Consider the following 26,591-nt stretch of genomic DNA (forward strand, 5'->3'; position numbering starts at 1 on the left):
TGACATGTATTAAATAATTTCATCACATACTTTTTCTTTGTCTCGTGCTTCTTGAGCTTTTTAGACACAAACCATATGAGAAAACCACAGACATAAACAGCCCTGCTCTTGCTAAGCTTTGGAAACATGTTTATAACCTCTGCAGTTTAGCCATCATATGTGAGCGTCACATAGGCTTTTTGTGAGAAACTTCACATATTATTCGACTCTGCTTTCAGGTGGTTTGACTAAAGTGGAAATTAAGATCATAAGAAAAAAAAAGTTTTCCAATGTTGAAAACATGCCATAATACTTTAGAATTATGTCTTAGTTTAGTTTATAAACTAAGACATAATTCCTTCAAACTTTGCTACACTTTTGTTTTTTATCTGTTTTTCATCCGGCTTTACATGCGTTACCTCTGACATAAATACAGTCATTGGAAGATGAAGACGGGGTCTTTGGATTAAGGAGCAGCGGACCACAAACCACCCGGCCCAAACAACTGGACCAGGCGCCACGGTGGGTGCAGTGCTCGCTCAGAAGAAAGGAAAGAGAGCCAGGAGAGGAGCCATGCTGCTCCAGCTTGGACTTAATTATGCTCCTAAAGAGCCGGTCTGGACAAAATGGGACTCATGTTGACCAAACAACAGAACTCAGAGACTGTTGTGCCCACATCGTTACAGAGACCTGCCGCATCAACATCCCAGATGAAGCACTCGGCAGGTGGTCCGTGTTCCGAGCTGTCAGCGCAAGACTCCGGCAAGATGAGACGAGGTGAACTCTCTGTATTTTACAGTGATGATGCTTCCGTGCTCAAACGCAGTCAAGATGGACTCTGTTTCCCAAATACCAGACTGTTTATTGTGAAGATGAAACTTTCATATTATCATCTGGTTGCAGCTGTTTAAATTCACCCCAGATGCAAAGTCAAAAATACGTGTCTGTATATGTAAAATATATATATATATATTGGCCTACACTTAATTACATGTATGTGTGTGTGCATGAAGGAACTACAAAGTTTGTTACGTTATGCTGCCTTGTGCTGTAAAATGACTAATAAACAACCTTGTACTTTGTATGAATATATCCAATTGCCTGGATGTCAAAACAGTTTAAGCAGGATACAGTGAAGTATAAGTTATAGGCTCTAAGGCAGAGAGATGCACTATGCTGCCTGAGTGCTGACCATGACCAAAAGGAGAAACATTGCACCGATGTTAAAATCATTGTAATGGTTGACTGTCAGTATTCTAAAATATTGATTATTTGACTTGACAAAAACACTTAGTGAAGTTTATCTGTTCCGAGTCTTTGTGCCAGACTGGATGAGAATCTGAGAGCACTTTGAAAGTGTTGAGATCTTTAAATATAAAATAAACTCTGGCTTTTGATTAGAATGTGTTATGGCCATTGTTGAATTTTCATTTTATCATTGTTTTCTTCTATTAAATGTTTTATCCCATTTATCCATTTTATTTTTATTGAATTTATTTGTTTTCAGTATTTCATCAGTCATTTTGTATTTTTTTGTATGCATTATTCTCCAATTAATCCACTTTCACATAAGCAGTTATTAAAGCAAGTTTTATTGTAGTGGAAAACTGATGGATATTTTGTGTCTTACATGTCACTGAGAGTAAAAACAGAGGGGCTTACAAGAAGTAATACAACAAACAAAAACAAACTTAATTTCACTCAACAACCTGTTGTATGGTGACAAATAAATCAACATTGTACCCTGTGATGCAACCACATCCAGGGCTGCTACAGTGAACTGATGTTCAAAAATCAGTCAGTACTGTCAGAGCAACATTAGTAGAAATGGAACAAATGTTTTGTTACTTTGAACAGTAAACAACACGTCTTTACAGATAAAACACAGTGGAAATTGGAATCAATTGTCTGTCTATTAGCATTTCAAAGCATTTATATTTTAGTCATTATCAAGCTTCATCTGTAGGTGTTTGCTGATGTGCAGCATCAAGGTCTATATTTAAGACTGAGCAGTTTAGTTTATCAGAGTGCATCAGTTAAACCACATTGCTCCATGTGTCTGTTCACACGTCCGCAGCCTGCTGCATATTTTAAATACACTCGCTCTGGTCAACTGCTAACAACCTGTTGTTATTATCAGTTTGACCTAAAACAGACACACTATGTGATGGATCTATATATGCACATGTGTCATGTTCATGTCATTTCTAAGTTACTTACTGTTTCCAACTTTTAAATCACTCACATTAACTCCTAAGTCATTATTACAACTAGGAAACTAGTCCAAACTCATAATGATTTATAAATCCTGTGATAATGTATTTTTTATACCTGCAATGTGTTTTTAATTCAATAACTTAAACTTATTTTAAGGCTTACAACTAGATCTGTCATGCTGTGAACACTGTATACCATGAGATAGGGTTTCTCAGAGGTGAATAGATATATGAGGTGTTTGAAAACCTCACCATCTCTCTATAATCAGATACATTTCTGTCATTTCTTTTTCCCCATTTGAGTGTTTAACCCTGACCAAACACAGAATCAGCACATTGTCTGCACAGATCTATGAAAAGAGACTGTTTTAGCAAAGGTGGCTCACTCTGAGAGCTAAACTGTCGGAGCCCAAAAGCGACACACCAAAGAGCAAAATGCAGTTTGTGATATTTAACAACACTCACAGATTAAGGCAAGGCAAGTCTAAATGAGGCAGTGCAACACATGAACCCACAAAAAGCTGAAAAATCCACAGTTGGACTCTCATGGGTACAGGACTGGACCAGGGCACTGTTTCAGAAACCAGGATTAACAAACTCTGAGCTTATCCCTGAGCTCTGTGTCGACTGCGGTTGACATGGAGCTGATCAGAATAAGTTCAATCAACTCTGAGTATGTTGAGCCTGATAGAAGCGTGTGCGTGTGGATAAAATAAAGCCATCATCAGTGGATCAGTGGATGAATGCCAATGTGGACCATCCATCCATCGTCAACTTATCCTGCGTGCAGGGTCGCGGGGGGGCTGGAGCAATCCCAGCTTACATTGGGCGAAAGGCGGGATACACCCTGGACAGGCCGCCAGTCCATCGCAGGGCCATACATAGAGAAACAACCACATCTAAGGACAATTTAGGGTCACCAGTTAACCTAGCCTGCATGTCTTTGGATGGTGGGAGGAAGCCGGAGCACCCGGAGAGAACATGCAAACTCCACACAGAAAGGCCTGGGCAACCGGGGTTTGAACCCACACCTTGCTGTGAGGCGACAGTGCTAACCACTGCACAACCGCGCCGCCCCCAATGCGGACCATGACATTTAAATCTTAAAAAACAGGAGAGGAAGAATCAATAAGTAAACGATATCACAATATCATTATTCAGCTTAGTCCACTCATTCAGCATTAACCAGACATAAATTTTACTTAATGAATAATAAATGAATAATTACTGGTATTGTCAAATAAAACATTCAGTTTATAAAATATTTATTCAGCTGTAACCTGACAGGACAACTTGCTGGTGACAATAACTGAAGATGAACATTTGGATCAAACTGATACGACACAGTTTACTCGTGGACCTATGATTGTAAAGTCACAGTCAGACCCAGTATTAAACAAAAATGCGTCTTGGTTCAAACTTGGTTTAAGACATCTGTTTTAGAGTGCTTATTTCATATGCTGTCAAAACACATACACAACACTATAGTCCTGCTGCTAATGTTCAAAAAATGCTCTTTTAAACTAAGCAACATATAGGCTGTTTGTTTCAGCTGCAGCTACACACTAGGGCTGATCCCGAATAGTCGAAGATTCGATGCTTCGATGGGCGGAGCCTGAATCGACTGTCAATCTCACAGTCGAAGCTTCGCAGCAAAACAAGGATCATGCCATTTTGGCGATATGGGGTGCTCAATGTCTGATTTTACATAGAACTACCAGTTTTCTCCCAATAAGTTAATATACAGCCTATTACAATACACATTTCAAACGTTTAATGCTGTAAATAAACTTTCAATAAATGGTTTTAAAGTGCGTAAGTAAATCCAAAATTGTAGTCAGTGCGCATGTGTAGCGCATGTGTAGGTGTAGCGCGTGTGTAGTGGCAGAAGAGGAACACTTGCTGAAGAGACGGAGTCCCAGCTTCACCGGTGTTGTGCCGAGTTGTCTGCACCTTGTGGGACTTTCAGATAATTTATCACCGTTGATGAACCACACAAAGAATATTTTATCGTTTTTTAAGTGGCTGTCTACTTGAAATAGACCCGCACAGCATGCACGCAAAACTCTGCACAAGACCGGTGAATGACAGGCGAGAGAGAGAACGAGAGGGAGAGAGAGAGAGAAAAGGGTCAACAATAAGCCTCAGTTTAGTTGGAAATTTACAGTGTAAGTTGAATGAGACAAAAACATACATGATTCAACTATCAGTCGACTATTGGCAGGACTTGACAATTCTGATTCGACTATGTAAATCCTTAGTCGGGGACAGCCCTATAGTACACAAGAGTTGGTTTTGATTTAAGAATCCAGGCCAGCCTCAGGGGACTGGACTGTGTGAAAGCATAACAGCAGTAGGCAGTGATGATGTAACCTTTCCATGCCACCCACAACCTGCAGCAAATGTTGTTTCAGGGGTGGGAATTAGTCCCTAGTCAGCTCATTCTCTCATGAGCCATTAACATACGTTTTTAAAAAAAAAAAAACTATCTAGCTCTCCTCAAGTAAAGTAATCACCTCAGCTGAGCCCTTGAGTAGCATAAATAAATAAGCCATATCATCAATCTAACCATATCACGATTGATTTGAGCTGGACTGGCTGTGATTCTGTTTTGCCATGTCAGCACTAGTGCTGGGGCCGCCAGTCAGTGGTGGATAGAGTACTGAAAATATTAACCCAATTAAAAGTACAATCACTCCTAACTAACTCAAGTAAAAGTAAAAAATATCATTTACAACATGATGATTTCTAGGAAAGGCACTTTGCTTTGGTTGATTACCTCTAATTTAGCATTTTCTGTTTAATACAATTAACAATAATTATTTTACTTTTTAAAATATCTACATGAAGGTATTGATAAGCACAGGCACCCTTTACAATCTGATAATTCCTAAAACATCTATGAACATAATCTTTACTAAGTTAATAAATATTGTGGCAATAACACAGGAGCAGCTCGTTGTTGAATGAAGTATGGCAAGCCACGTGTGCGTCAAAAAGCCCGACTGTTTATCCACCCATATTTGCTCTTCCCCTGTGCTTCTTATTAACAACTGGTAGCCTACTGAGTGAAAGCCACGATCAGTTTTACAAGTCACATTCTATTTAATGTATTCATCCGTCAGATTGCAACCAACGTGAATTAGAGAAAGATGTTACAGAGTGTAGCCTACATTTGTTCAGCAAAGTACTATACAGAGTATTTATGCTGTACATGCATATAACATTTAAAGAGGTGGTATTATGCTCATTTTCAGGTTCAAAATCTTATTTAGGGGTTGTACCAGAACAGGTTTACATGGTTTAATTTTCAAAAAACACCATATTTTCTCATACTGCACATTAATGCAGCTCCTCTTTTGCACCCTATGTGTTGTAAGCCACGCTCTATTTCGCTCTATGCAAAATATAAAATATAAAACTTTCTGTTGCTGGTCTCTGTCTGGTGCAGCAATGATGATGCAGTGAATAGTGAAAATTCTCTCTGACCAATCAGCAGTCTGTCGTGTTTTCACGTTACATTTTAGTTTCCCTCAGCTCGCTTGGAACCTCGATGGAGGTGATACGAAAAAAAGTACCTGGAAGCAGGGCTGGACTGGGACAAAAAATCGGCCCTGGCATTTTTGGCCCAGAAGGCCCACCAAAATTGGTCCGACATCCTTGACCAATACACCATCCTTGCTTTTAAGGGCTTAGATTAGGGGTTTGACAAAACCTCGTAGCCCATGAGACTTGACACTGCACAATAGTGGGGCCATGACAACAAGGAGAGGGAAAAAGCCAAAACGCATTATACGACCTCTTTATGTAAATACATGTAGATGTACATGTAAATACAGCGTGATTCACGTGCATAATGCTGCATGATGCTTGCATGGCACTGCAGAACACAACGCGAATGAAAGATTTTCTTGCCCATGATGATGACTGTCCATAATGTTAATTTAGATTCCCTAGAGCTGGGAACTCTTGGATCTTTGTGCTTAACAGCAGCATCAGTCAGAGCAACCTGATGGAACTGTGCCATCTTGGCACAAGAACAAGTAGTTTCTGGTGACAGGCTGTTAGCAGCGGGTATTTGCCAACAGGCGTGTCTTTTATGTGATCAACGATATATAGTGTTTACCTTTCAACAGAAAACTGTACTGTTCTTGCTTCCTTTATATGTGAACAAGCTGCATCAAACAATATAAGCTTTCTAACTTCCACCTCATAAGCACCTCAATATCTATGACAGGCAAACTACTTTTCTTTTTATCAGTAATTGTACGAGTCTATGAGGCAGCTGCATTAACTCACATTGTGATACTCTGACACGTTTTGCAGTTGTTGTTGATCCCAGAGGACAAACCACCAAATAAAACATTTATTCTGGCCTCCATTTCAGTGATCAGCACCGCAATCTCGCACTCAGTAATGTTTCTCTTTTAGGACAGAAGTAACTCAGTCCTTGGCTTGGAAACCAGAGTGCTGGTTCAAGTCCAGCTCGGACCAGAGATATGGGTGTGGATTAGTAGCTGAAGAGGAAGCAGTCACCTCATAGTCACGGCAAAAGGAGGCGGTGAGCCTTGTTATTTGGACCTTTGGAGCGGGTTGATGTAACTTTTCCTGTAAAAACATTTCATGGTTCCAGCTTCTCACATGTGAAGACTTACTGCCTTTTTCATAATTTTTACAATATAATTAATCGACTAATGGAGATAAAAATTTGCAGATTAGTCCATAATGAAAATAATAATTAGTTGCAATTTGGTAAAACATAGTTCAATAGAGTAAAATCATGCTTTTAAAAATTTCGGTTTTTCTGTAATTTAATTCAAAACAGTGAAACTTAGATATATTCTAGATTCAACACACATAAAGTAAAAAAAAGGCCATTTTTTTGTTTTAATCTTGATGATTACATTACAGCCCATGGGAATCAGAAATCCTTTCACGGGGACTTTTTCCTTCACCAAGAATTTTTTCCTGAATATTCTCACATAATCGAGTTTATAGCAGCAGTAGGGGATTATTTCAAAAATATATTTGCTGAAACTGTATCTATATCCTGACATGAGACAGATAATCTGTAGAAGAATCCTACTGCTCCTAAATCCATTTGCAAGAATCCATCACTCCCTGAACAGCACTACCAATCAGAGCCAGAAACAGTCTCTAACACAGTATCAGTCACACGCTGCGCAGCCCCCCCTTCTCATGCACGTTCTCACTCAGTCAAGCTCAACATCCTCACCTCGCGGCTTGAGAAGTTTTGCAAACATAATTTCTCAGAAACAACCAGCAATGGAAGAACTGCCCATCCCTCCTTTACCAAGAACAGCAACGTATAGTACAAAACTAGAGCTCTGCAAGCCTGCCGGGTAAACGATCCACAAAAGCAGAAATACAAAACAATGCAACCAGATACAGAAACACGCATGAATAAATATACAAAAAAATACACACAACACTAAGAAGATATGTAACAAAACACTTTTGATTTTTCTTGTTGGGTTATGTAATTTGAGTTCAAATATTTCCGATACAAATCATTCTTGAATGCCTTTTTGTTCTGTGCTTTATTATTTCAGCTGCAGGTTCCTCACGTCTTGTAACCCATGCTGTTTCGGTCTTGGCTTGGTTGGTGGCTTAGCAGGTGGCCTCGTGTGTCTCGGAGGTGTCTTTATTGTCTGGAAATGTAAAAAATCAGCAATCAGTAAGTAACAAATAAATACCTCTTTTTTACTAAACCAAATGTGAGTCTGGTGATATCAAGGACTAAACCAAATGTCTGGAGAACTGTTTTTTATCTACTACTTTGCTTTTCTACGTCAAATTGATAGATGTCATTTTGTGATTAAAAACACACATTCAACAAATTTTCTTTAAGAGCTGGTAAATCTTTAATTTGGTATTGATTGAATGTACAATGTTTAATTCTACCGGACCTTTTATGTCTTGTTCAGTGTTGTACATATCCTCAGCAAAAAAGAAGGGATCGAGTGAAAAACAGCTGCAGAAACAATCCCAGAACACACAAGAAGAACTGAACGCATTGGCAGCAGCTATTACTTCAACGATGGAAGTGAAGCACGGACTGGAAACGCAAAGAGAGGAATTAAGACTGCAGTTAGAAGAGATAGCGAAAGAGATGGGGGAGAACAAGGAGAAGCTTAATTTAGTGGAGAAAGAAATAGCAGAGAGTGAGAAAGCAAAGGCAACTGACAAAACAGATGGATACTTGAGAGAAAAACGAAATCTAGTAGAGGCTCAGGATAAACTGGAGATGAGAAAGGACAAAGTAGAGAAACAGCAGTTGAACATGGAGAAACTGAAGCACAAAACAGAGGGTATAATGGCAACAATGACAGAAAGGAAGAGGAAAGCAGAGAACCATTTAGAGCTGATTAACTTGCAGCTGGAAGGGGTAGAAAGTGATGACCTCAATGCTCATCTTCACGAGAGTAGTAAGAAAGTTCACTTTTTGTTCTATAATAAGATGTAAAGACTCAATTCATTATGAACTCCTGTGCTGTGAATACTATTTCCTTTCTGACGGTTCATCATTTAATACAAAGTGTCCCTCGTGGCCATGATGTCTAGATACTAAACATTATTTCATGAGTTTTAAGTAATAATGGTCCAACTTACAGAAAGATTAACATATGTTTTGTATTCAGTCATCATTTTATTTTAATGGTCTCCTGGTTCTGGCTTTCCATCCACCCCAACCACCTCCTTACTCAGTCTTTTCTGTTAAATATCACATACCTACCTTTACCGTCAAAAACTACGCTGCAGGGCTTCCCCCAATGCGTTTGAACTATGACAGTAAAGGGATCCCCAGTGCGTCACAAACTGACGACTAACGAAAAACTTATACTGACTCTTCATGTAGGGGCCTGAAACAAGCTGTAGATGCTCCTGTCTCTTGAAGGCCCCCCCTCTCAAAGCCCACTGTCTTGTGATTGGCTGACTGAAGTTCAAATATTTTTACTGACTGGAATCTTCAAACCTTGTTCATTTAAATGAACTAATCTTATTTTGAGTCATTTTGTTCATTTGAACTAGGCTGGTTATTGCGGCGCTGCAGCCCTCTAGTGAGCGATTAAAAAACAGTGCAGTTCTCAAACACAGAAGGCTGATTGGTTTGCTTTAATTGACAAAGTATAATGCACAAATTCACCTCTTGATCATTCTCTGTTGTCGTTCTATAAAGCCCCATGGGGCCACAACCAAATTCAAACCATGTAACCATGTTTCCTGAGTATACAACCAGACCATCCATATGTACATATATATATATATATTATTATAATTACTATCATTATATCTCTAAAGTCCTAATTCATACAGTAGCCTAACGTCCCTATCCATGAGTAACATCTATATATATTCATACCACGGTGGCTCCATCGGTAATTAACAACAAGCCTCCTCCACACGCGGCTCACCTGCTGTTGTGAAAACGGAATCGCAGGTGACAAAATACAAAATGCAAGTTAAGTTTGTGATAAAACACAAAAATAAGGTGGAGGATAAAGTAGAATTACAATGGTGAGATTAGAAATAGCATAATGTATTCTTTCAGATTCTTTCAATTATAATATACTGTAGCCCATATATAATATATCATATTTAATAATGGTCTGTGCATGAAGTATAATTCATCTTCAGTTGTTTGCATTGTATGATGAAAACAGTCAGTTTAGGGGGTATTTCCCAATTTCATTGTCCTACGTTGCGCAAATATATATTGAACAGTGCGGAGTTCATTTTTCCAGAGCCTATGCTGCCTAAACGATGTTAGCCCTGTGCTGTGTAACTGTCGCATTGAATGAAGACGCGCAGTGACATTTAGCACAACAAAGAGTCAGCTTGTTCCAATTTCCAACTTGTACAATGAAAATTTAACAAGAAAATCTAAAAACGTGAGTCATTTTCATCACCACAACAAAACTTGTAACATGAGAGTCTTACTTGACGAGAGACTATGAAATTAATTAATTGTATGTGATACGATCACCACATAATAAATTATAAAATTTTAGGACTTGGCGAAATTGGCGTGTCAACACACATGGGACAACGTTCAGTTTTCAAAATAAGGTCTTAACCCAACAAATTAAGTACAGTATGGAAAAAAGATTAATTAGATTTTATTTTTCAGGAAGTAGCCTATAAAACATGTTACATGTGTCTAAAATGCTAGGGAAATTATGTTATTCTGTGATTTTGAATTGTTGAAAAACATTTAATAAATAGCCTTACTAGAAATGACTTAAGCTTGCTGGAACCATGTTAAATAAATTATTCCTGGCAACAACACACATTTGAGTTCAGGATATCCTGACTACATACATAACGCTTTGCCAAATATTGTTACAGCTGAAAATTCTAATTTCTCTGAAAGTAAAGCGGCTTGAACAGTGAAAACAGTGCTTTATATATTATTATATTGTTTATGACCATTGTAGGCTGATGGAGACCTGCTTTATGTACAGATTGCACATAAGCACCACGTAGAGACTCTCGTGGTGAAAACTCTATTTAAATTAAGGCTACTCACGTTGCTCCGACAGACTCAGACATTTTATTTTGAAGGTGATCGGTCTCTGTTTTTAGGAGGAAGTTGGGGTGGATGGTGGGATTCGCTACTTGGTTCACATGGCTCAAAAGTCAGGCAGGAGGGCCCCATAGCACAATTTTGCTTAAGGCCCTAGAGAGTTCAGGACCATCTCTGCATTTAACAATTGATTAATTAACTAACTGATAATTATATCTAAAAAGTAGATGTTATTTCTCTTTGATTGTTATTTTTTGTGTGTTATGATTACATTGCAAATGTTTATTTATATATATTTAAATTTTATGATGATTAGCTGTATTACTCTGTAAGGAAGTACACTCCTGTAGCTTTTTAAATTAATAAATCGTTATCATTGATTATGATGTCTTCTACATTATTTTTTTCACCAGAATTAAATTACTCAGGCAGAGTTTAACCTATGTAAAATTACAATTGTGTATATACAACTTAATAAAGTTTTCCATTTAAATATGTCTGTCCTCTTTATTAAAAATAAAATAAAGTTATTACAATTGTCTTAAACTATGTTTTTAACATCCCTGAGAAGTGTGTGCATATTCAAAGGTTTTGATATTACAGTAGAATTCCTGTTATTTATTAACTCACCAACTCGGGATCTTTATTCAGGATATAGATTATTAACCTGGCAACCAACCTCAGCTTCAGGACGTCCGTTAGAGAGGAGGAACAACTGAAACTCTATAAAAGCCTTCAATTAGTATTATGGCCTGAAAGAAAACAGACATGCAGATTTGCAAAATACAATAACTTTCTCTCTGATTATCTTATACAGTCTATGAGCGAAAAAAAAAAAAGAACACACATGTTGAACCGTGTCAAAGTACTTTTTTTTATTATTCAAGGACTTTGATCGCACAGCTTTGCAGTTTCAGGAGAGAACTGACTGAGAGAGATACAACAGGAAGGTGCCTTTTGTTAAGTAAATGTATTTTCATTTCTATTTCAATTTTAATGGTTTTCTCACTAGCTTTTATTTTAAAGTTTGTGTCATTGCAGTTTGTGGAGTAAATTGAAACGGGTTATTTTACACAGCTGATAAATGGAGCTTCTCCACCTGCAGCAGCGTTTCTGAACGCGTGTGGTTCATTTATATTTTATAGTTTTTCTGGCTTTGATACTTTTATATGTGTTTTATTCATTCTCGTAGGCAGTATAAGCTGTAAGATTCTTTGCCTGTGTTACTACCTGCTGCAATAGAACATTTCTGTAACAAAACTTGAAACTTAATCACTAAAAATGGCACTATGAGTAACTATTTGAACAAACTGGACAGCAGAGTAACACCTTTCTATTACACTGTCTCAATTGTGGCTGTTGCCCTGCAAATTATACTTATACTCACAAATCCACAAGGACATTACATTAAAGTGACAGCATGTACAAAGTTGCCGAAGATATGGCCTTTCTGTTATATTTTTACATTTCAGTGTTAATAGAAATGGCACATACTGACTATTTACTGACTGGCGCTATACAAATACGGAGCATTTAAATTTACATTACTTTTAATTAGGCTTTTTGAAGGAAGGAGTTTGGACTTCTTTCTCCTCCGGGTTGAAATCTGAGAGCACGAGTTTATCATACAGATACACCATATGGCCGACATCAGGCTCCATACATTCTTTTTGGAAGTTGCATTTATTATTTATTTTTTGATTTCTTAGAACTCTAAGATGCTTTGCCTAAATAATGGACTGTTCTTTGGACCTAAAGATAAGCTTGGTTACTTCAGTGCTTGGGTTTTCCAGCAAGCTGTGATCCTCCTTCTACTGACAGACTCTTTCAGAGGTAACTTACACACAAACATCAACACCGGGTGAAGTCAAAATGAAAGAGGGAAGAAAGAATCAGCATTCTTTTCATATAAATATGAGCAGTAATTCTGTACACATGAGTTAGTTCTGAATGCAGGATAAAACATTTGTTCTGTGTCTTCCAGGCCAGTCTCAGGGGGTTGGAGCATCTCAAACAATAGTGGCAGTAGTTGGTGAGGATGTTATCTTGCCTTGCCACCTGGAACCTGCAGCAGATGTTGTTTCCAAGAGTCTGGAGTGGGGGAGACCTGACCTGGAACCCAGATTTGTCCATGTGTGGCATGAAGGTCAAAACCTTCTGGTTAACCAAAACCCGTCTTACAAAGGAAGAACATCACTGTCCATCGAGAAGCTGAGGCACGGAGACCTTTCACTGAAACTCTCTGCAGTGAAACACTCTGATAATGGAATATATAGATGTTACTTTCCCTCTCAAGATAAAGAATCTACTGTTGAGCTTGTTGTTGGTGAGTGGGTTTCAGTTTTTAACACTCACTACATATCTTTACATTTTAGCAGCTCCACTGGAGCAGGTTTAATGTCTGATTTAATGCCCTTATATGAAGATCCAAACACCATGGGACATTTATCGCTGCATAAAGCCAACTTCAAGAGAAGTCAAATAAATTACACCTGTACATGTATATTAGTGGCAGATGGGTTGCGGTTATATTTCTTTGAAGGAGTATCCAATAATCTGGTGATCAACTTCAGTTAAAAGTAGTTAAACTGTACTGTGGTTTTGGTGTTTCTATTTTAAAGGAAATTAATTACTGTCTGTAACATTTATTGAAAATTATTTAAAATCAATTAATTGTTCCTAAGTCTACCCAGAAAGAAGCTTTCCTCAGCAAGTCCTCCAAATTAAAAGACATAATACATTATAACTCAGCTGCATAATGACACATAATTTACATACTTTCTTACTTGTCTGGTTTAAAAGGCTCTCTGCAAGTTGATTTCTGTAGTAATTCACACAACTGCAACAGAGTGGTGTGCCTTCTCTCTAGCTGATTGTTTCAGATCAATTTCAGGAGTGTTTTCCTCAAGTAAAACTTTTAATTAAATCACATCAATAATTTAAGATTACAGCAAGTTTAACATAAAAGTTTTGTACCAGCTGTTCCTTTAATGTTGCAATCATCTCTCTGTTTGGGCCGAGTTCATGTCTTTGAATTTCATTTAAAATCAATTAATTGTGCCATAGTCTACCCAGAAAGCAGCTTTTCTCAGCAAGTATTTATGCAGATTTAGGTCCAGTAGATTTTTCTGTGGAGACCTCTATCAGGTCTGTCACTATCAGCGTTGGGCAGCAATGCATTACTCTGTAACACATTAATTTAATATTATTATTTTTCTCAGTAACTAGTAGTGTAACAAATTACTTTTCTAAAACATTTATATTATTACAGTTACTAATCCAAGTGACGCTGCGTCACTGTTACTCGTTACTGAACGCATCATCCATGAAGAGAATGCGCGACCGGACTTTGTTGTTCATGTCCGCTGATAGCCAAAAACTAAAGGAGGAATGGAGAACGAGGGAGAGAGGCGTTCTTTCTACAGCTGTAAGTAGCTTGTGCCATTATTGTGTCACAGTCTTTTCTCTTCTCTCCTGTCATCAGGTTCTGTCTCCTCACCTGTCTTAGCAGGGATTTACTTAAACAGCAGTGTAGTGATTTTAAACTGTGACTCTGAGGGCTGGTATCCAGAGCCTGAGGTGTTTTGGCTGGACGGTGAGGGAAACCTCCTCTCTGCTGGACCTACAGAGACAGTCAGAGGTCCTGATGACCTCTATACTGTCAGCAGCAGAGTGACTGTGGAGAAGAGACACAGCAACAGCTTCACCTGTAGAGTCCAACAGAAGGACATCAACCAGATCAGAGAGACTCACATCCAGGTTACAGGTATATCAGAATCCTTGCTTTATTTATTATATTTCAGCCTTTAAACAGCTGATGTATAACTACTATTCTGTTGTGTGTATTATGATTTCAGCTGACTGCTTTGTGGCCACATCTACTTCTGCTGCTCGTGTCAGCATTATCGTGGTTGTTGTCCTCATTTTTAGTCTTGCAGGAGTCTTTCTTACGTGGAAATGGAGACAAAACCAAACCAAAGGTGAGTACATAGCTTTGATTGTGTTCAAACACAAGAAGTCACCGGTGGACACATCTTTACAAACTCATGTTTAAAAAATATAGCAAATTAGGGATGTGTTTATTGAGAAAATCAGAATGTTTATCAGTGTCAATATAGGTTAAAATATTAATATTTGAGTTTAGTATGCACCGGTGACCTGTCCAGGGTGTCCAGGGACTGAGAATGCGGCACAATCTTTTAAGTCTTAAGAAAATAATATCCCGTTTCTCTGATTTAAAAAAAAAAAAATGTTTTTAGTTTTACCTTCACTTTTCTATTCTGTCTCTGTGCTGTTCATTTCCACAAAATTTCTGTAATAATAATGTTCCAATTTTATATTCGCACAGAAACAAAGATGCACCATGAGGCTGAAACTGAAAAGAGAGAGAGAGAGCAGCTCGTGGCACAAAGTAAGGAAATGGAGGATTTGGAGGAGAAAAAGGCAAAACTTGAAGAAGAGTTACAGAAGAAAGAGGAAGAGCAGAAAGACTTGGAACAGGTGGTTAATATACTGATGGAACAAAGCAAGGAACTGCAAAACCAGAGGGATCAGCTCCAACATCAAAAGGAGGACATGGAGAAAAACATGGCAGATATTGAGAACAAGATTCAGTCAGTGGAGAAGATGGCAGAAAGTGACCGAGCTCAGGGATACTACGAAATGAAAAGTATCACATTAACGGCCAAAAGACAGCTGGTGGATAGAAAACAAGAAGATGCAAAACTTCACCTGCAAACACAAACACTACTGAACAAAACAAACGGTTTGTTAGATGGAATGACAGACAGGAAGAAGGAGGTGGAGAACCACAAGGAGAAAATCAACGAGCAGCTGGAGGAGATTCAGAGGAAACTTCAGACAGACGAAAGACTGGAAACTAGACCCGTTAAATTATCTATAGACAACAACGTCTAAGTTTTAATGATATCTGGTGCTGATAAGGATTTGTTTATCTTAGTAATAAGACATTAATACAGAGTCAAACATTTTTACATGTAATGTGCAATTATGGGAATGAAAATGCTGAATCCCTTTACATAAGACAGATCATGACGTGACATATTAAGCTGCAACTACTTTTACAAAAGACATATTGTAATTTCAGTTTATTATTAATGTTGTTTTCAATTATGACTGTATTTTGTAATATAGAAATACATTACACTGAATTTGTAAAAGGATGTTGTGACATTTGCTTCTATCTTGAAGCTGACTGTATATTGTTGTTTGTGTGCATCTAGTGTATCCCAATTTCTGGTATTATTACAGTTTATTTTCAATTGGAAGTAATGTTTTCTATGTTTTAACTGTTTGTTGCCTGCTTTTACTGTATTTTACTTGTTTTGGGTGTGAATTTGTGAGGAATCAGCTCTTTATTTCATGTGTTTGATGTAACATAACAATTTATCATGCTGGATGTCCAGAAACAGCACAGAATAAACGTGTGATGTTAGATTTTTTTTCAAAGATTCTCTGTCAGTGATTTGAACAAATTAGTGAATGGATGATTTTACCTTTGTGTTTGTCAGAGTTGGTGTTTTCTCAACTCCAACAGCAGCAGACCAACCCATGAAATGGTGTCAACGGTGCTGATGAGGAGGTACAATAAAACAGGAGGTTGATCCGAACAATGTAAAGTTTTGGTTTGATACTCTGGAATGACATTGTTAGTCTTCAAATATAATTTATAAAACCTTTTTTGGCAAATAAAACAGAAAAGCTGTTGTTATATGTTCCCGAACATATAACAACATTTTCTTTGAGTTGGTGCTTCATGTAATTTCAAAATTTTAAACCTTTCAAGACCAACATCTGTTGTCCTGTACTTCTCCGAGGTTAGATTATATTCTGCTACACACCACTGTTCGGTTTTCTTTTTCATCTGGAAGACAAAAAAGTATTTTACTGAGCTTCTCTGCTGTGTTTGGGCAGACAGGGGACTCTAAAGTTGATTTAGTTCATTTAAAATTAAGTTACTGAATCAATGAATTAATACATAAAAATAAATCAACAGGACAACATTAATCTCTTGAAAAATCAAACTTGCCTAGACAGTAAACTTCAGGGTAATCATCTCTGAATGTCTGTTCTGGTAATGATCCAACCAACACAACTCAATAACACTGAGTTTTATGATACCGTCCTAAAAATGTTACTTCCACCAGCTGCCTGCCATTGGCTAGTTTAAAACTGAATGCGGAAATACTTAAAACTGAATTGTGCAAAACATGCTGCAGTTTTGTAGGTTGAGGCATCTGCATTGTTGGCCCTTGATGCCCAAAGTGCCCTTTTGTAAAGGCATAATGTCTTTTTTATACCCCACCCCTTTTTGTCAAGGCCCTTTTGTGAAGGTCTACAAAATCAAACTATTAGGTAAAAAAAAATAAAAATTACCCTTACATAAAATTACCTTTCACCTGACGACCTCATCTGGTGCGAGCCCTCTAACCCCTCTGCCGGTAAGTGGGGTTTGCAGCGGTGTGTTTGTTATGGGATGTATTTTACGTAAACAACACGAAGAGGGCATGCACAGTAGTTGCTAGCTAATCACTGTTAGATGACAGCTAACATTATTTCTACACATAGTAATATAAACAATGGTGCATGCTCTGTTCACTTCTTTCTTGCTGTTTGAGGGAAAAGAGTTTGACTGGTGTCGAGGGTTCTAGCCTTTTTTATGTACGTGTACAACAGCAAAACCAATATGTACTCAGAAATATCTCTCTGGAAATAAATCTAAAAATGTCTAGATTGTAAAATGAATAATATTCCATACATCAAGAGATACATCCCTAAATAGATAGAAGATTTCAGGAAAAGGTATGTGTGTGTGTGTGTGTGTATTCTGCAGTGCAAAGATACCTAATAGTAGAATTTAAAAAAAAGAAGGAGCATCTTGAGGCAGCAAAAGGCGGTGGATCCCTATCCAGCTGCTTTATAAAGACACAAAAGGTAGGAACACACAATGTAATTATTATAAACAACAACAGCAATGCCTACAACAAATCATCCACTCATTGACACGATTAGTGCTACTATATGTAGGGGCCAACAAAATGAACACACACATTTAAGTTTATTTAGATTTTTAAATTGGACAAATTATCAGTCAAAATCCAAATATATCTCAGACTCACAATGCAATATCTAAAATCATAATAACAATATTGCATATTGTAGACATGCAAGCAAGCAGGCAACACACACACACACACACACACACACACACACACACCTCTGTCTATAAATGTTTGTCTCACCCTTACCCCTGCCATGGCCACCCTCATCCTTTCCCCCATTACTGTTTCCTTCTCAGGTTATTTCCCACAATTTTTTGAATCTTATTTTCTCTACCTGCAGCTCTTGGTGTGCAGCAGTCTCTGTGAGCATCTCCATCTTATTGGCAGCGGCTGCAGCACTACAGCAGCTCAGTCACAGTGAGTCAGAGTGTTTGTTTTAATATCTCTAGTCTCAGATCACCTCAAGTAGTGTCAACAGCAGCAACAGCATCCTTAGCAAACCCCTCAGCATGTGAGGCCACAACGTTTTAAAGCTAGAGTTCAGTATTCCCTGCAATCTCACAATAAGATACATATCGTGATACAGGAGCCACAAGCCAAGATACTTTAGTTTCTAATCAAAGACTTTGGTGAAAAGAAAACGTTCTTTAACTTTCAAACTTAAAATGGTCTTTTTTCGTTCTGTTTCTTTTTCAAAGCTGTGTCTCAGCATTCACTGCTGTATCAATACAAAAACATTCATATCTATACACATATCAGCAAGGAATGCTTAACGATATATTGCTGTATCGAAATTTTGAGCACAGCCCTATTTAAAGCCTCGTTCATTGAGCTCCTTTTATACTTTGACACCTCCAAAGGTCTTTGCATGGTCCTGCACTCCACTCCAGGCATCTGAACTGACAATCTTATCTTTAAAAATGAGAGGCAGAAGTCCAAGGGTCAGGCAGGCAGAGCAAAAGCTCGGACAGATGGGCGTATGAATAGACAGTTTGGCAGGGAATGAGGTAAACATAATGTAAGATTTATGAGGGGAAAGCAGGAACAGGTTAGCAGATGAGCAGGTGTACAGGGAAGGTCAGGTGATGGAAATGGAGGGAACAACAGGAGAATGAAAGAACACAATATAACAAAAAGGGATTCCTCCTAACCGAGGAACTAACTATAACCAGTGGAGTGCGGTTTAACCATACACAGGGAGCACAGCACCTCTGGGTTTCACAGATGCAGGACTACCAATTGTGTGAGAACTGCTAAACGTGGCACCAAAAATACATGTGGAATCAGCACAGTGATCAGCACAGCAGTGGCAGGTACTGGAGACCCCCTTAACGGTGATTGTTGTGAATTTGCATCACACCGCTTCCATTCAGACTGCAGCCGAGAGAGCATTCCCCCAATGCCTGTTTGTGCACATTCGATACGTACATAGGAACCTTTTGCAAACTGGTTTCTCGTTTATGCCCATTGTCATTAATTTGCATCATATTTTTTTATATAATTCATTTTTTTATATAATTGTAAATCAGTTCAGTTGTCAGTGGGGTACACTATTGGAATTAGCTAGTTACAACTTTGGCTGTAATTTTTACTGCACTCTGAATAAGCTAAAGCTTTGGCACACATGAAACGTATGTAGGTTGCAACATTTGTATTTACTTCATAGTTTTAAGTGCAATAAATTTATGTTTTATTTTATATTTTATGTTATTTCTGCTGGTCCGTTGAAACTAATCACACCTAATCTTTCACGCTTGAAAGGATGTATACAGGAGTAATGCAACAGTTCAGTTTCTCTGTTCCCCAAAATATTACAAACGTTGTGATCAGTAACCACTAAACTCTCTTCACACAACTCTCAAAGTAGGTAATCTAAAACCTATTTTTAACAGACAGCAAGTCCTGATTTTACCTGAGCCAGCTGTTTATTTTACTGCTTTATTACCGTTTCTATCTTGTCTTATAGTTTGTGAAACTGAATGTAATCTTTTGTGGTTATTTCCTTCGATTGTTCACTTTGAAAAGAGTTTGTTATTGTTCAGGAATTTATCAGTTACCATGATGTTCATGTCGTCTCTCTCTGTGTGAAGCACTTTGTACTCCATTGTGATAAGTGCTCTATAAATTAAGTTTGTTATATGATATTGTCTAACATGTTACACATTGTTTAGATAGCACTGGACTTCACCCTATCCACATTTTTGCTATCTGACAAATCCTTTGGCTTGGCAGGCTGCACTGAGTGTGAAAATGGAAATTAAATAATTGATATCCATAATCAACAATTGATTCATCATTTAAGAATAAATTGCTTAATATGCTGCAGTGCATTGTTATTAAAGATGCAAAACATTGTTTAAATTAAATAATTTTTTTTTTCTACCATGACATTTCTCACATGTGCAGTGTCTCCTCCACTGTCAATATTTCTTCTTCAAAAGGTTAACACACAACAAAGAAACAATTTATGGTGGACATGTTTTTATGAATGTAAAGGAAAACACACAATTCAGACAGCAGGTGACAATTCCACATCTAAAAAGATAATGTGCAAAAACGGTGCTTCTCTTTTGAAAACAAGGACTTTTTTTAGTGACCCCAAACAGCAGTGTGTATTTTTTATCACAAAAAATTTAGACGTTGTTGTCTATAGATAATTTAACGGGTCTAGTTTACAGTCTTTCGTCTGTCTGAAGTTTCCTCTGAATCTCCTCCAGCTGCTCGTTGATTTTCTCCTTGTGGTTCTCCACCTCCTTCTTCCTGTCTGTCATTCCATCTAACAAACCGTTTGTTTTGTTCAGTAGTGTTTGTGTTTGCAGGCAAAGTTTTCCATCTTCTTGTTTTCTATCCTGCAGCTGTCTTTTGACTGTTAATGTGATACTTTTCATTTCGTAGTATCCCTGAGCTCGGTCACTTTCTGCCATCTTCTCCACTGATTGAATCTTGTTCTCAATATCTTCAATGTTTTTCTGCATGTCCTCCCTTTGATGTTGGAGCTGATCCCTCTGGTTTTGCAGTTCCTTGCTTTGTTCCATCAGTATATTAACCACCTGTTCCAAGTCTTTCTGCTCTTCCTCTTTCTTCTGTAACTCTTCTTCAAGTTTTGCCTTTTTCTCCTCCAAATCCTCCATTTCCTTACTTTGTGCCACAAGCTGCTCTCTCTCTCTCTTTTCAGTTTCAGCGTCATGGTGCATCTTTGTTTCTGTGAGAATATAAAAACCGGGCATTGTTTATAAATGAAAATGTTGAAATGAACAGCACAGAGACAGAATAGAAAATTAAGATAAAAAAAAACACTAATTAATTAAGAGAGAAATAAAATAAGATTAAAACAATATTATTTTATTAAAAATATATATTAATGCATTTGTATTTGTAACAGGAACCTATGCCTGATAAACTAACACAGTCTTCAGAACTTCGATTCATTTTCAGAGTCACAGGGAGCTGGAACCAATCCCAGCACAGGACATTAATATTGACATATTAACCAGGTAAGACCTGTTGAGATCAGTGAGGTGATCAAGGGTGACGTTGCCAAGACAGCAACATAAAATAAAAAAACATCCTTAAGTTGTTTGAATTCGTAATGATGTAGCCACCAGTGACATCTGGTGTTCGGCTGTTTAACTAACCTTTGGTTTGGTTTTGTCTCCATTTCCACAAAACAAAGATAAAATAAAGAAAAATTAAAATGAGGAAAGTAACTACTGCAATGTTGACACAAGCAGCACAAAAAGATGAGGTTGCAAAGTAAATATCTGAAATAATAAAATACACAACAGAATATTAGTAATATAAATCCACCACTCAGCTGTTTGAAGGCTGAAAAGAAATGTGGATATTAGGGGGGAAAATACCAGAAATCTGAATATTTGTCTCTCTGGTCTGCTTGATGTCCTTCTGTTGGACTCTACAGGTTAAGCTGTTGCTGTGTCTCTTCTCCACAGTCACTCTGCTGCTGACAGTATAGAGGTCATCAGGACCTCTGACTGTCTCTGTAGGTCCAGCAGAGAGGAGGTTTCCCTCACCGTCCAGCCAAAACACCTCAGGCTCTGGATACCAGCCTGCAGACTCACACTGTAACACCACACTGCTGCTGTTTAATTTAGTCCCTGCTATGACTGGTGAGGAGACAGAACCTGATGATGGGAAGAATGCAGAAAAAATATTTGTTACACAAATAAATAAATCAGCTACAGCCCACTAAATCTGATGCAACTGTTTTCTTTGTACAGGAGTGTTAAAAACTGAAACCCACTCACCAACAACAAGCTCAACAGTAGATTCTTTACTCTGTGAGGGAAAGTAACATCTGTATATTCCATTATCAGAGTGTTTCACTGCAGAGAGTTTCAGTGAAAGGTCTCCGTGCCTCAGCTTCTCGATGGACAGTGATGTTCTTCCTTTGTAAGACGGGTTTTGGTTAACCAGAAGGTTTTGACCTTCATGCCACACATGGACAAATCTGGGTTCCAGGTCAGGTCTCCCCCACTCCAGACTCTTGGAAACAACATCTGCTGCAGGTTCCAGGCGGCAAGGCAAGATAACATCCTCACCAACTACTGCTACTATTGTTTGAGATGCTCCAACCCCCTGAGACTGGCCTGGAAGACACAGAACCAATTTGAAATCCTGCACACAGAAATACATTTTGTACCAAATTAATGCTTGCTTTGATACTGATATTTATATCTTAAAAATATGCCAATTATTTGTTTTACCCCTATTTAAGTTTGGCTTCACTCAGTGCTGGTGTTTTTGTTTACAAGTTACCTCTAAAAGAGTATGTCAGGAGAAGCAGGATCACAGTGTGCTGGAAAACCAAAACACTGAAGGAACTGAGCTGAGGTTTATTAAGGAGCAGTCCGTCATTTAGGCAAAGCATCCTGGAGTTCTGGGGAAATAATAAACTTTTGAAATGTTAATTGCCAGAAAGAAAGGGTCAAAATGGCTTCAGCTATAGTTAGCTAGATACCGAATCATATTCTAGGGAGGGAATAAATTACATGCAGAAACAACAAATCATTTCTGTGCGCTTGGAATGTCCCATCAAATCTGCAGCATAGAGCCACAAGTCATTTTCATCTGCAGTCCCTGGCAGGTCGATAGCATAACAAAAAATAGAAACAGAAAACATTGCATACAGACTTCGCCACATAAACACAAACAGAGAACACAGGAGAATGGATAAAACATAAAAGCACAAATGACATAAACACAGAGCACAAAATGTTTTGCCCAGCTCGCTGAAGAGCATAGCAACGAGGGAGTCCACACAGAAAACAGTTTAAATGAACAAACGTATAGCACAGACAAAATCACACAAGCACAAATAAGATGACACAGACATTTACATTTGAGCACAGTCATTTGTAAAAACAATATGCAGACTATGACAGAAACACTACGTGACAGCACATTTGATTATCCAGTAAGCACTGTTTTATCGGCTTAGAGAATGAGGTGAGAGAAGAAATATTTTGTAGTTCTGTGGGTGTGGTGTTCTAGGTCTCTGCTGCTCGGTAGGAAAACACTGACTGCCCAGAGGAACTATGTCATATTATTAAATATATGACATAGTAAAGAATGATTCAGCACTCCTCGTGTTGCCACTACTCCTACTCTATCTGTTAGAAGCACATTTTCTGGGCACATTTTGTTTCCTACCAACATTTTGAAGTTACATGTTTTGTATTTGTTTTATTATAAGCCTTTAAAAAGAAAGCTGATACATTAAAAATAAGTTAATGAATGCCACTCAAACCATGATATATAAATAACCTAATTTTAAGGCCACTTGCCCTTCATGCTGCAATAACATTGTGAGAACTAGTTTCATTTACATTGCAACAGCTACAATCGAGACAGTAGAATAGATAGCTGTAAAGTTACATTGCACTCCATTTTTTTTTTACTAAATAGGCCCAACTTAGTAAAGAAATACCAATAAGTAAATAAATAAGTTTTAAGTTTATTTGTGCAATAAGAAACTTACGCCATCAGTGAAGAAATAAAACACAAATCAAAAGTGTCAAAGCTAGAAAACCCCAAATATAAACAAGCCAAACACACTGTAAGAGATAGTTACTGTTGCAAGTACAAAAGTAGCATTTGTAAACTATGTAAATAACCAATTTTAAAACACCCAATTATTCAATGACACACACCAGAATGAAAATAGGGTGAAAGTACCATTAAATTTGAAAAATATATGTACAAAAGGTACCTGCTGTATCCCCGATTCTGTTCTTCAAAGAGACTATGAAGCCGTACGGCCAAAGTTCTTTTTAAAAAAAAAAAGTACTTTGACCCCTTTCATGAATATGTTTTCCCTTTGTGCAAGTATTGTATCCGCTTCTTCACTGAAAAATTGAAAAAACTAAAGACTTAGTGGATCTTTACAACAAATGTTTGATAAATTAAGATTAAGATTATTAATAAGAAAACTGAAAAAGTTTAGAATTGCACAGACTGCTGGTTGCATCATCCCATCACAGTAAATGGCTTAATATTTAATCTGAGACTGATATCAGTTAGATATGCAGCTTCTTTCACTTTCACCATCTGTCTGTGAATAAGTAACTGTTTAACTTCATACATGATACTCGCTGCACAGTAAACCATCTAATAGCAGATGTGTAGAAGTTGTCCTCAAACTTGCCAACTGTATGAATCCCAGATTTCCTACAAGGTCAAATTAATTTCCAAAATCAGTCCAGCAGCACATTCTTCGTTTTAGTCTCTGATATCCCTAACACACTGGATCCTTCATTTCCCATCATGCAGCTCAGTTGTGTGTTTAGTTGGACTCTCCCTGCCTATGCTGAAGTCCTTCAAATGACATGCCTACATTTTGTAATGCATGCTTTTTACTAAACGTTATTAGCCTACAAATGGATGAAAACACTGAACTTGTGTAAAATCAGTGGTGTGACCCTTTCAGATCAAAATTAAAGATGAATATTTAACTTTATGTTTTTATCAAATTTGCTTCTCTGTCTGACGTTCAGGTTGATTATTTTCATCACCAGCCAAATTACAATATATTTTATCCTACAGACCAACTGCTATGCCCCGCGTAGGGGAAACCTGCACAACATAATCCCACTCCCTAGAATGAGCAACCATCACTTTTTCTGAAAGCGTTTTTGACGCCCTGAGATGAGAACAGACTGGACTTAAAGGGTTATGTTTGTAATGAGAAATCAAAGTCAAATAGAGACAATTATGTTCATATTTACATTACAATCTGATCATAAAGAATGCATTTATATATGTATTAATATTATCTCTCTTCATATCTTTGTCTTCTCAAGTTGTTCCTTAATTTTATCAATCTGGTTTTCTACTTTTTTCTTCCTTTCCGTCATTCTTGTAATCACATCCTCTGTTTTCTTTAGTGTTTCCACGTTGCTCTGTAAAGATTTCTTGTATTCTGTCTTTTTCTTTTCCAGTTCCAGTTTGACATCTGATAGAGTGCGCTGTCTGTCCTCTTTTTTCCAACTGTATTTACTATTTATTGGCTTGAGTTCCTTCTCAATCTCTGTCCACTCTCCCTCCACCTCCGTCAGCTGTGATATGCTCAAGATCTCCAGTTCTTTCTTCTGTTGCATCATTACTGAAATCACATGCACCAGGTCCTTCTGCTCTTCCTCTTTCTCCTGTAAGCTTCCCTGAACCAAATCCTTTACTTTTGTACTTCCTCTGATGAGCAGCTCTCTCTGGTGCATCTTGGGATCTGTACACAAACAGAGGCAGGAAACTGTTGAATTGAAAGGTCAGATCTGCTGTGTTCATGAGCAATGTGTTGGATTTATTTTGGCACTCATTGCACTTCTCACATAAAATCCATGCTCTTGTCCAAGTTTAGCATGACACAGAAAAAATACTGTGTGTTGGGGAAATCCCGCTACATCAGTCAATGAAACAAGTCAATCCATGATGTAACTCACCACCTTTGTTTTGTCTTAGTTTCCAAAAAATTTAAAAGAAAACTGCAGAAAAAAAGCAGAAGGACAAGACCAAAACCAACAGACAAGACCACAATGATACGAACAACAGAACAGGAAGGGCCCATGAAGAAATCCTCTGAAATGACAAACACAACCACAACATGACATTTCTAGAAAATCAGTTGTTGAAAAAGTGAACAGATTAGAAAACAAAACTTTTTCACCTAGAATTCGGATTTCTGTCTCTCTGATCTGGTTGATGTCCTTCTGTTGGACTCTACAGGTGAAGCTGTTGCTGTGTCTCTTCTCCACAGTCACTCTGCTGCTGACAGTATAGAGGTCATCAGGACCTCTGACTGTCTCTGTAGGTCCAGCAGAGAGGAGGTTTCCCTCACCGTCCAGCCAAAACACCTCAGGCTCTGGATACCAGCCTGCAGATTTACATTCTAGCTCTCCACTGCTGACTTTGTCTTTCTCAGTCCTCACTAAGCTGATTGTTATGAATGAGACGACACCTAATGATATAGAGCAGGAATATAAAAATGTGGTTTAAATACAAAATAATAAGACCTAGCAGGTAAATATCAGGTGGATAGAACTATGATTTTTCTAACTTGTGAAAATGACACCATGAATGCTTTTGCACATCCAACTCAAAATGTGAATCTGGAACATTAGTACATCCTTATTTTCTTTTTCCATAGTCCCTATTCCTTTGGTTCTATGCTCACTGTGAATCCTGTTTTACCCCTACACCTCACACCCTTTGTGGGAGAGGTGGGTCATTTCCCTGCCATTTTTGAAACATAATCGACCCTGTTGCTTCTTATTTTTTATTGTGCATTTTCATTCCCTCCCTCAGACAGCATGC

At 37.8% G+C, this 26,591-nt stretch overlaps 4 protein-coding genes and 1 pseudogene across 8 annotated transcripts in view; 1 reads left to right on the forward strand and 4 right to left on the reverse strand.

Moving 5' to 3' along the window:
• LOC119912524 (trichohyalin-like) overlaps window positions 1-26,591 on the reverse strand; it is a 729,783-nt gene that overhangs the window by 314,768 nt on the left and 388,424 nt on the right. The window lies entirely within an intron of this gene.
• Window positions 1-26,591, reverse strand: part of LOC119912537 — a 452,474-nt pseudogene that overhangs the window by 187,367 nt on the left and 238,516 nt on the right.
• LOC119912538 (butyrophilin subfamily 1 member A1-like) overlaps window positions 1-26,591 on the reverse strand; it is a 166,799-nt gene that overhangs the window by 138,254 nt on the left and 1,954 nt on the right. The gene's annotated exons all lie outside the window — the stretch shown is intronic.
• LOC119912534 (butyrophilin subfamily 1 member A1-like) lies at window positions 11,521-15,672 on the forward strand. The gene is made up of 6 exons (XM_038731766.1): window positions 11,521-11,707; window positions 12,453-12,576; window positions 12,728-13,069; window positions 14,228-14,509; window positions 14,601-14,723; window positions 15,092-15,672. The coding sequence occupies exons 2-6, from the start codon at window positions 12,462-12,464 to the stop codon at window positions 15,658-15,660; spliced, it is 1,431 nt and encodes a 476-aa protein (XP_038587694.1). The 5' UTR covers window positions 11,521-11,707; window positions 12,453-12,461; the 3' UTR covers window positions 15,661-15,672.
• LOC119912536 (butyrophilin subfamily 3 member A2-like) lies at window positions 20,230-25,854 on the reverse strand. Of its 3 annotated transcripts, none has more exons than XM_038731768.1 (7): window positions 25,721-25,854; window positions 23,995-25,506; window positions 22,542-22,662; window positions 22,031-22,372; window positions 21,626-21,907; window positions 21,401-21,526; window positions 20,230-20,967 (listed from the first exon to the last, which is right to left on the reverse strand). In XM_038731768.1, exons 3-7 carry the CDS (start codon window positions 22,651-22,653, stop codon window positions 20,438-20,440), a joined length of 1,392 nt encoding a protein of 463 aa, XP_038587696.1. In that variant the 5' UTR covers window positions 22,654-22,662; window positions 23,995-25,506; window positions 25,721-25,854; the 3' UTR covers window positions 20,230-20,437. The 3 variants fall into 3 exon arrangements, with proteins under 3 accessions (XP_038587696.1, XP_038587695.1, XP_038587697.1); XM_038731767.1 differs by having other exon boundaries at window positions 22,542-22,678; window positions 25,721-25,853; XM_038731769.1 differs by lacking the exon at window positions 21,401-21,526 and having other exon boundaries at window positions 22,542-22,678.

The sequence above is a fragment of the Micropterus salmoides genome, unplaced genomic scaffold, assembly GCF_014851395.1.
Source record: "Micropterus salmoides isolate LMB-PRFRI ecotype aquatic unplaced genomic scaffold, ASM1485139v1 Ms_hic_scaffold_2, whole genome shotgun sequence".
In the NCBI taxonomy this organism is placed as follows: Eukaryota; Metazoa; Chordata; class Actinopteri; order Centrarchiformes; family Centrarchidae; genus Micropterus; species Micropterus salmoides.